We start from the raw sequence: 10,769 nt of genomic DNA, 5'->3' as shown, positions 1-10,769 counted from the left end.
ATATATATATATATTAAAAAATTAAAAAATATATATTTATATTTTATATATATATTTGTTGCATTGAAAAGCCATTCTTTAAAAATTCTCCTTTTATGTTGTGGAGAAAGATACTTGTGAGGGTGAGTAAATAATGACAAAATGATCATTTTTGTGTCATTTTTGCTTTGAAGATAAATAAGGAAGAAATTTAAAAGATTTTAGTCAGAATGGACGACATTCTGAATTTTACGTGGAAGAAAACAAGGCTGTGAGAGTCTTTCTTTATAATGGCCTGCACTGTGAAAAGGTCATAGATCAGACGTCATTTTCAAAACTGTTCTGTAGAGTTTTTGTCTACTGTAAGTTTTCTGGAAAGCTGAACAATTGGCATGTTGTTAAAAAGCAGTACAATCCATTGAACGCATTGTGCTTCTATCTCTCACAACCTCATTTTCATTCCTGTAAAACGTGAAATATGGCGGAACCCTGACTAAGGTCTCTGGTGCCCTTTTAACAGCCTTGAGCAGCATCAGTCTCATTTCAAACCCTCTTGGCACACAAACACTCTCATGTTACAAAATTCTAATGGACTCAGGATAAATGCTAAAATTAAATGGAGCTCTTACTTGAGAGGCACAGATTGAATGGCAATCATTCAAGGGCGGGAAATGATAAATGGACACACACAAGAAGTCTTGAACATGTAAACTGCATGCAAAGCCACACCTTACAAGTTTATTAAACTGTTTACCAGGTTCCACTGCAAATCTGATTTACTTTAATCTCATTTTCGACATGGAGTGCAGACAGAGAAGAGACCTGAGCATCTGGTGTTGCACAACCATCTTGACACATCCCAGACAGCCACAACTCAACTCAAACCTGACGTTTGTGTAAATACTGATGCCCTTTCTGTTGCATGCAGTTAATGAAGTCAAATTTTCAAATTCTGCTTAGATCACTTCCGGTGTCAATTTGAAGCTACTTTTAGTATTTCCCCTTTGGAGGGGAAAACATGACATCTGAACATCAACCTGCCACAGCAACAGTATCTACAACAATCACTCAAGAGCTGTCAGTGTATAACCAATGATGTAATGACCTAGGCAGGTCAGGTGGGAATTTTCTGCTTCATCAACCACTGCTCAAAGAAAAACATTATCAGTTTGTCTTGGTACAATATAAAAATGACTTATAAAGTTGTAAATAAAACAAAGCTTATTGGAGTACAATTTCTGAATTAAAATTGTATCTGCACTATTTTTTTCCAGTGTACGATTAGTGACTTATTGTGCTAAACATATATAAGTAGTGCTGGGCGGTATACCGGTTCATACCGAATAACGTTGTTTATTTTTGTTATGATATGAATTTTTAAAATACCGCAATACCGGTGTATGTCGCTTAAACAACGTTCGGAACGGAACACTGTTTGAAAGGGGTCCCTTTTCACTGTCATGATAGTAAAATAGGGCATTCTAAGTCAATATAGAGTACTCTCTCTCTCAATCAGTAGAAAATATGGTTAACACACGGTCATGCATGAAAAAAAAATACCGTCATGTACCGTGAAACCGGTATAATTTTGAAAAATACCGTGATATAAATTTTTGGTCATACCGCCCAGCACTATATATAAGTACTAAATGTTTAGCACTATATATGCACGCCACTGTTCGAACGATTGGGGTCAGTACGATTTTTCAAAAACTACGTTTTTGAATCCACTAGTAAGTTAGTAAGCACTAGTTGGCAACAGTTGTACTATTTTTACAAAAATATTTTGTGTAAAGTGTAAAGCATTTTTGAGGAGAAAGTTCAGAGAACAGCATTCATTTGAAACAGAAAACTTTTAAATGCATCCTTGCTGAATAAATATATTAATTAATTTTTTTAAAAATCAAACATTTTAGTTGTAGCCTATATGAGATATAGTATGTGATGGTTAAAAAACTGTACAAAGTATCTAAGCAATTAAAAACCACTCAACCACTATAGGTCAAATACTCGGAACCAAAACCACACCATTAACCACCTGGTTATAAGGTTAAGTTATAAGATCACATAAAGGTGAAGTTCTCATATAGTCAGCTCAGTGATATCTCTTACATTTGGCATTATCATAAGTCTACAATTAAAATAAGTTCAGTACAGCATCCATGCCTCGCTTAAACAGGTCTGACCAGACTTAACTACTGTAAAGTCTTGTCACCACAGACTTCCATTTGTATTCCCATATAAGGTCTGGAGAACAACAGCTTTCTAGGTAATATCGATCTGACAAATGAAAGCAAACTTTGTGAAGTTGACGAGGCCTTTGTTGACACACGGAGACACTTACAGCACAATATGTATTCTTGTTTTTGAATTTAAGTGGTATTTATTGAACACTTTTATCCAAAGCGATAAAAGCAATTTCTTCCATGTAAAGTATTTTTTTAGCTTTAGAAATCACAAGAAAAATAATATTTTGTAGATTGAATGGTTTCCATTCATGTGGTGTTGTGCTGGGTAGCTCACCGTTTAAATTCATTGGCCCAGTGATCGTTCCCCACATAATTGTTCATTAAGCATCAAATATGGTCTGATATAACTACGAAATTCTACAAATTGGTCTTCATGTTAACCTTCTTCAATTATTCAAGAGAAACAAAAGAATGCAGAATGCAGAGAAAACAGAACAATGCTGGGTGAAGAAACGAGGGTGATCAGACTAAAATCTGAGGTTGATGGATCACTGACCACATTGCATGTACAGTAAGTGTGGCTCAGTCATGCCTATTCATTCCCATAATAAGCCTTAAAACTACTATTACATAACATAAAAGTATCTCTTATCTCTTACAGCAAACCATAAATCCAACAGCTCGCAGCTACAGGTTTTTTTTTTTTTTTAACATAAAAGTATCTCTTATCTCTTACAGCAAACCATAAATCCAACAAGCTCGCAGCTACAGGTTTTTTTTTTTTTTTTTAGAAAAGATTAAATCTGACACACCATACATGCATCAACAACTCCAGTAAATGGTAGACTCCCAAGGATCAGAGCTAGAAGTCTTATCAAATGGAGAAAGGAATAGACAGATTAGGAAGCAGAGGAAGAGAAGGTTGTTGCCCACCTTTGTTCTGAGCGATCTTCACCCCAACACAAGGCTCCTCTTCCTCAGATTGTTTGGAGGGAAAGCAGCTGGGGTTGCCAGCTTTATCTGAAAGACACCAAGAGATACATTTAGTTAGTTTTATTCTCTGCACTTTTTGGGTAGTTTCCAGAAGGTATTTTGAGTTGCTTTCATGATCCTAAATTATGTAGATACAGATGGAAACTGAGGGGGATAAAGACACTGAGAAACATGTGGGTGGGCTAAAAATAAGAGCAGGAAGAGATCTGCAAAAATTAGTGCCAAATGGTAAATGACACTAAAACATTGGTATTAATAGAGAGCTGGTCCTGCTATCAGCCTCCATTCTTCTGGAAAGACTTTTCATTAGATGTTGGAAGATGCCTTGAGGATTTGATCCCATTTAGACGTGAATGCTATTTCATCCCAAAGGTGTTCAATGGAGTTCAAGTCTGGCTTTTCAGCAGGCCAGGTTTTTAACACAAGACTCAGTAAATAATTTTGATATGAACCTCGCTTATTGCACACAGCACTGTCCTGTTGGAATACAAAAGGACCTTTCGCAAAATATACAAAGTTGGAATTTTAAAATAATGTACGATTGCAAAAACAAATAAAATTAAATAAATAAATAAATAAATAGACTTTTTAAAATTTAAATGATTTAAATTACATAAATTATACAAATGATATCATTTATATATAATTTATACAAAGTTGGGAGCTTAAAATAATGTCACAATACAAAATAAATAAACAAAATAGGCCTAAATAAATTATATAAAATTATAAAATATATTCAAAGTTAGAAGTGTAAATTAATGCCACAATAAACAAACACATAATGAATAGGCTTAATTTAATTATATGACAAATTAGAATTTATACAGATTTTAATCTTAAAATTTCACAATGCAAACTAAATAAATAAAAATACACCTCATTTAATTATACGAAATTCTATAGGCTAATGCATACGAAGTTGAAAGCTTCAAATGATGCAAATTAATAATGCAAAATAATTAAATATATAATCATAATCTGTACGCAAAATATAATTTTTCCCTTAAAAGTGAAAACATAAAACTGTACTATGCATAATAGTATGACTGCAGAACAACTGCAGTAGATATATGTCTTTTGGATGATAAAAACAGCAGAAGGAGCAGAAGGTCTGTGTGTGAATAGAGAGGATGAGAGTACATTAATCCAGCGTTTGTAGCAAAACAAAAGAAAAGTAAATCTCCAGAGACTCACCAGTAATTAATTCTGCTGTAATATCTAGGGCATGTGAGAGCTGTGTTAATGTACTCTATTTCTAACGCACATAAAAGATGAAAGCCAATCGGTAAACAAGTGGCATGTGGTTGCCAATTGTACACACATGTGTGCATGAAGGCACACACTGACACACATGCAGCTTATAAAGCGCACAGCTGAAAATATAAGACCACACTAATAATGTAACGCCACTGAGAGAAAACTAAAGAGAATGGGGAAGTAAAGAGAGAGAAAATGCAGTGATGAATGATAGAGAACTCATTGAATAAAGTGAGAATGTGACAAAACAGTCAGTCAGTTCAACGTACAGTGAAACAAGTTTAAAGTAAGTTACATTTTGAGCGGGGCAGGGTGTGTGTGTTTGTGTTTTATCCCGGACGTGAGATTAAAGCAAGGCTTTTTCCTCGTACCATCTGGAGCCCTTGTGACAGAAGGAGCTGGTGTCCCCCGCACACTCGAACGTGCACACATGCTCACATAATAGCCATTTAAAATAGCAGCTTTACAAAAAAACACATTCTGTAAGCTAACACAACAACCACAACAAACAAACTTAAACGAAGATGAAAGAGGGGGCTGGTGGGACCCTATATAAAACCTTTTTTATGAGCTATTCTCAACAAACACTGCAAAATGGGTTACTGGGACGTATAGAGCTGGATAACCATGCATAGATGTTTCCATGACACCTCAGTTAATCCGTTTCCTCGTATAGAAACACAAAATACAGCCATCTTTCATCTGAACACAAAGGAAAATAGCAACGACATGTTTTATGAGATTATTTATGATCCAGTGTAGCATGTAATTTAGCTTTTATGTGGAGCCCTTGTTAGAGCATTAGAGGAGCTGCGCCATGAATCATGTTCACAGTCGAGTGGCCATTATAATTGTAAATATCGTGGTTTCCAATAGGCAGTGAATTATGGATCTGGTCGATGCAAGTATAAATACTTCCCTTAATCAGGCTCAATCAATTTCCAGTATGTACGCATGCATTTAATGTATTTGTAACCAACTAACAGAACAAACAGAACACTAAACTGAATTATGATGCATGAAAGCAATGGTTCATCACATCACATAGATTTAATATTGACACAATAAACTAAGACCTTATAAATATAGTAGTCAATTTCTACCACAATACAACAGCAGCTACTGTCATTACTACTTATTTTTTTGATGATACCGAGGATTAATACAATTTACCACAGCTTTATTGTAGAAATAATCAATATTATTAATAAAGGCAGTATTAATAACTGACCACAAACTGCAGCTTCTTATCTGTGCAAGCCATATTTCATCCAAACATCAAAAGGAAAAACATCAGTTAAATTTTGCATAGAGAAAACTAAGCTTTTTTTTTAGCATTATATATCCTTGCATGTATCATTATTCTCAATATTGTTTTTTCTGTATTACTAGTACATTAAAATTACTAGTACAATGATTATTTTTTCTCAGTTGGCCTTAAATAAATACTATGATCTATAAAAATCATTTAATTATTTATTTATTACAATAATGAGAATTTGGGGGAAATATGCTTGTGGTTAAATGAATGAATCAATGTTTTTATTTTTATTTTCTTTAAGTAAAAAATAATTGCATATTGTCATATTTCTTTTTACAGTCTTTTACCGTTAAATTCACGGTCATTTTTTACAGTGTGGCCTGGACACGTTTTTTTTAATCTGCTGTGTGAGATTCACCTGTTCATACATGCTAGAATTTACAGCAAACTCTCCACAGATTTCAAACGCATACCAACAGATATATAAATGATCTGTTTGTGTGTTGTTATTAAGAAAATTCAGACAAAAAGCATCTCTCTATCTGACTGTAATATTTGCAGAGGTAAAAAAAACAAGACTGTTACATATCATGAGTACAATGTGAGATCTTGGCACGAATATATGTGAGCTGAAGGTCATGTCATTTGATGCATAAGGAAACGCACAAAAAAAAAAAGAGAGAGAAAAATACCTGCTCTGCTCTTGGTTCTCCTGTGTATCCTGGTCTGCGTTTTTCTCACGTTCCTAAGATGTTTCTCCATCTTAAGCAGACATCAATACGCTAAATAGGGAAATGCCCACAATATGCAACTCGTCTTACAAGTGACACTCATAACAAATGTTTTTTTTGTCCTTCCTGTGTTTGTGTCTCACTCCTTCCCCTCACTGGTCACAAAACCGGTTTCCCAGCCAATGTGAGAAGCAGGACACTGACTATGAGTGAATGTTCATTCAACAACAACATAGACACTATAAACATCAGCTTAGATGATGCACCATGCTACCAACACGTCCAGAGAAAGAAAAAAATAAATAAATAAAAGCAACTGCCGTAAAATCCCCCTATGTGCAGTTAAAAAGGATCCAATTTCCTCATTTTTTAATTATGTGTGCATGAATGTGCTGACTGTTGGCGACTAGAGAATAATTACAGGCATTGATAAAAGCTGCTGAGTGAGAGATCAATGAGAATGAAGTCTAAATGTGTAATAATATCAACAAATCAACCCACTTTTTAGCTTTCATCTCAATAGACTCATTTTGTCCCAATGTGAACAGAACTATGGGAATGTGTAAAACCTTATGGGCCTTAATAACAATTATAGCAGGAAATTAATGGATGCCACACTTGCAAAACTCATAATCTTAGACTTTGTCTGCATGCCGCTGAATTTTCAGCATGCTGACTGAGCCTCACATAATTCTGCAACCCCTGATGAGGTATGAGCCTCTCTTCTGTTTTTGAGCTTGTTTTATGTAATTTTCCTGCAGCACAGTTCTGCTTTTTGCTTCTTGCGTGTGCATGATTAACTTCACAATTGAAAGCAGTCACATGCTCGACATTGAGAAGCCGATAATAAAACATTTCTGTGCACCTGTTCTCGGTACGAGACAGTGTGGGTGACGGTGAGGTCATCATTTATAGACACAACCAAGACTGTGTAGATGGACGCCACCACCCTTAGGTGGTAATGCCACAAAACAGCATTTAAGAGAACAACTGGAGACTTTCCTGTAAAAAGTCCCCAAGGAGTTTAAAAGTGATCTCAATAATGAGTGAGCTCAGAATTGCTTATAGATAATAAAGTTTGTAATCAAAAGTCAAAAATCTTAATATGAACTCAAAATATCCAATGTTCTAGCTCTATAATTATGTAAAATTAAACTTCTGGCCAAAGGTTTGGAATTATTCATTTTTTTCCTTTACTTTACTTTTCTTTACTTTTTGAAAGTTTTATGCTCACTGCATTTATTTGATCAAAAATACTGAACAATGGTAATATTGTGAAATAATAAATAATAAATTATTACATTTAAAATATCTACACTTCAGTGTGCCATGATCCTTCAGAAATCATTCTAATACGCTGATTTGGTGCTCAAGAAACATTTCTTATTATTATGTTGAAGTAAAAAAAAAGTCATTGTTTCCACAAAAAATTAAGAAGCATATATATTGATAATAAAAAATAATCATTAATAATAACTGATCACCAGTAATAACTGACAACAACTAAATCAGCATATTACAATGATTTCTGAAGGATTATGTGACACTGAAGACTGGAGTAATGACTGCAAAAAATCAGCTTTGCCAACACAGGAGTAAATTACATCTTAAAATATATTAAAATAGAAAACAGCTTTTGCATTTTAAATTGTAATAATATTGCTGTCTTTACTGTGTTCTTTACCAGATAAATGCAACCTTGATGAGCATAAGAGACTTCTTCCAAAAACATTAATTATTCCAAACTTAGAACTAGTGTAATACTAGTGTAATAGTAAAAGTTGTCTCTCTTCTTCCTCAGCTTATATCTAATGTCTATATTTGATGATAAACACCTCAGACAAAGTTAATCCTTAAAAAGAGACACAGAGAGATTGACATAAAGCGCTTGAACCGAGGTGCTAAAGCAGTCTTAGCCGTCTGTGATGGTTACTACATATGTGTTATTTAGCACGTTAATGAGTCTTAACACTCTCCTGATCCTGTAAAGAGATACTTCTCTGCTTAATCTGATAGCTGTGTGATGTTTGCTGGTGTCTGGATACTGATCACACACCAATCACACACACAACCAGATCTCCACCTGCTTCCATGAAGCACCCAGACCTGTTTCCACATCCATCTGTTTCTGCATCTGTGTCTGCGTTCACATTAATGTGGCTGATTCACCCCAGGATTGCTCATCACTGTGACTGCAGCACAAAAAATTATATTTAAATATGTTATTGCTCTAGGTTTTACACAAAAGCACCGTTCAAATCCACCCACGTACAGACACACTGCTGCTTCAGTGTCTACAGAGTTAAATATGCATCTCCCTAGACAAAATACCACACATAAACATGCTTTAATATACAAAACAGCAGGTTTCTATTCAACACTATATAGTTAAAAGACTAAACTGTACGGCCTTCTGCAATAAACCTAGAGAGCTTCAAGAGCCACAGCCCTTCTCAAATGTGGTCAGCAGCGGCGATCTTTACATGTGAAGAAACACCACTGACCTGAGTCTTCGTCGGATTGGAGACAGCAGCTGTGTGTGTGTGTGAGATTTCCACTTCAGTTCAGTTCCGTTGTCCTTATCCAGAGAATCACGCCAGACTGAACAGCCCTCTCATGAACCCTCCCTCTCTAGCCGTGCCGCCACACACTCTGCATCCTCCATCCTTCATCTCAATCTCTCTCTCTCTCGGTCTCTACACTTGCTTTACTGCTCCTCCTCCTCCTTCTATTCCCCCTCGCTTGCTTCCCCCGCACACTGTGTTTCCGCTCAGCCTCTGTTTTTCTCTCCATTGAGGATAATCACATTCCAGAGGAGGGACGGCATATGGCACTTTATAAAGTTGTCGGGATAAAGGGGTGGGGTGTGACTTAAAATAAAAAACTAGAGGAATATTGAAGAGTGGGTATGATATTTGGAGAATGCCAGCTTTTCTCCTCTGATTGGTCGGGTCACTGGAGTCCACGTATCGCCGTAATTCAGCGGAGGGGCGAAAATGAGGTTGATGCTATTGGAGGACACGCACCGGTCATGTGACGAAAGGAAAGGGCCACATGGGAGACTGAGGAGGAATACAGATGAGTCAGTGATTTGTGGGGGAAGGGGAAGGGGGTGGATGGCACTGTCACCACCTACGATATTATCACACTTTCGGATGATAAAAAAAAGCCAGTAGGGAAAATGTAACTCTTCTCTATACAAAAACAAAGTACTGTGGTAATAAAATGGGTTTTTGGAATGGGTAATCTTGATATAGGCCTACCATGTGAAGGTTTATGAATATGGTCATCATTTAGTATCATAATACACAGTATATATATATCAAAGTATAACATTGTATTATGTTACTATGATACGGCCACAGTACATTGTATAAGGGATCTTCACTTACAGATATTAGAAATCTCAAGTTATTACAAACACAAAATTATGTATATTAAGGTTATATGATACACGGCACTGTATCTAAACCAATCATTCCATTCATCTGTCATCTCATCTATCTATTGTGTTCATGGTATTGATACAGATAGGAAATGACTCGGGTCACTGAGTTGAGTCACTGAATCTGTAAACTGTACTACTCTACAGATTTAATGAGGGCAGGTGTGGGTGTTTGTGTTCTTAAAACGGGTGCATTATTATTGAGAAAAAAGTCCTTCCTGTCCTTGTTATAAACTCACAGCACCACCAAAATACCATCTCAGCGTGCATTATAACACAAACACGCTAGTTCAGATTTCCTGTCAGACAGCTTTTTGTGGGTGTAAGTCCTGAAAGCAGACGAAAATGTTCCTCATTGCTGTCCAACTTGGCTGTTAATATCTATAGTCACTTGAAGGGAAAACAGAGCTGACACTCGTTATGTAGTTATTCTCCTCTTTAAGAAATACTGTAATTAATACACAAATCTCATTTGTACTAGTCACACACACACACACACACACACACAAACACACAAACACACAAACACACACATACAATATACTAAACACTTGGAGAACAAGTAGCCAACACACAGACAAAGCAGCACATACTTGTCACTTATTTTGGGCACTGAGTTTTGTGAAGCATTCTTTTATAATGACTACATGAATAGCAGTGTAGTGAGTTAGTAATTGAAGACTTCACAGGCTTCTGTACACGAGTGTCAATGCACCACTGTCCCCTGCTGGACAATCAGACTCATTTGTTTATTTTCATGTTTTTAACAGTAATAAAAATAAACCGTATATAAGTATTAAATAAGTATTAAGTATTAAGAAATTAAAGTAATAAGTATTAAAAAATTAAAGTGTATGGACTATGCATATAAAAGTGAAGGAATAAATACATAAGAGCATATATATATATAT

General features: G+C 35.6%; 1 protein-coding gene and 1 long non-coding RNA gene across 3 annotated transcripts in view; one reads left to right on the top strand and one right to left on the bottom strand.

Annotated features, from left to right (window-relative positions):
• The window catches only part of LOC107722470 (uncharacterized), an 11,109-nt gene extending 10,305 nt beyond the window's left edge, over positions 1–804 (top strand). Inside the window, exon 3 of the long non-coding RNA XR_001637810.1 lies at positions 795–804. This is a non-coding gene — a long non-coding RNA (uncharacterized LOC107722470). The remainder of the gene's footprint in view (positions 1–794) is intronic.
• LOC107722468 (FYVE, RhoGEF and PH domain-containing protein 4-like) overlaps positions 1–9,119 on the bottom strand; it is a 45,742-nt gene extending 36,623 nt beyond the window's left edge. The window contains exons 1-3 of one of the 2 annotated variants that reach the window (XM_016530824.1): positions 8,918–9,119; positions 8,497–8,605; positions 3,102–3,188 (exon numbers count right to left, since the gene is read on the bottom strand). In XM_016530824.1, coding sequence (XP_016386310.1) covers positions 3,102–3,188; positions 8,497–8,506 — 97 coding nt within the window. In that variant the 5' untranslated portion in view covers positions 8,507–8,605; positions 8,918–9,119. Of the gene's footprint in view, positions 1–3,101; positions 3,189–6,374; positions 6,484–8,496; positions 8,606–8,917 lie in introns of those variants that run through there. The other variant, XM_016530823.1, reaches the window with a different exon arrangement.
• Positions 9,120–10,769: the final 1,650 nt, after the last annotated feature.

Source organism: Sinocyclocheilus rhinocerous, unplaced genomic scaffold (assembly GCF_001515625.1).
Source record: "Sinocyclocheilus rhinocerous isolate Xijiao unplaced genomic scaffold, SAMN03320098_v1.1 scaffold604, whole genome shotgun sequence".
NCBI classification, from domain to species: domain Eukaryota; kingdom Metazoa; phylum Chordata; class Actinopteri; order Cypriniformes; family Cyprinidae; genus Sinocyclocheilus; species Sinocyclocheilus rhinocerous.
This window is presented reverse-complemented; position numbering and strand designations above follow the sequence as displayed.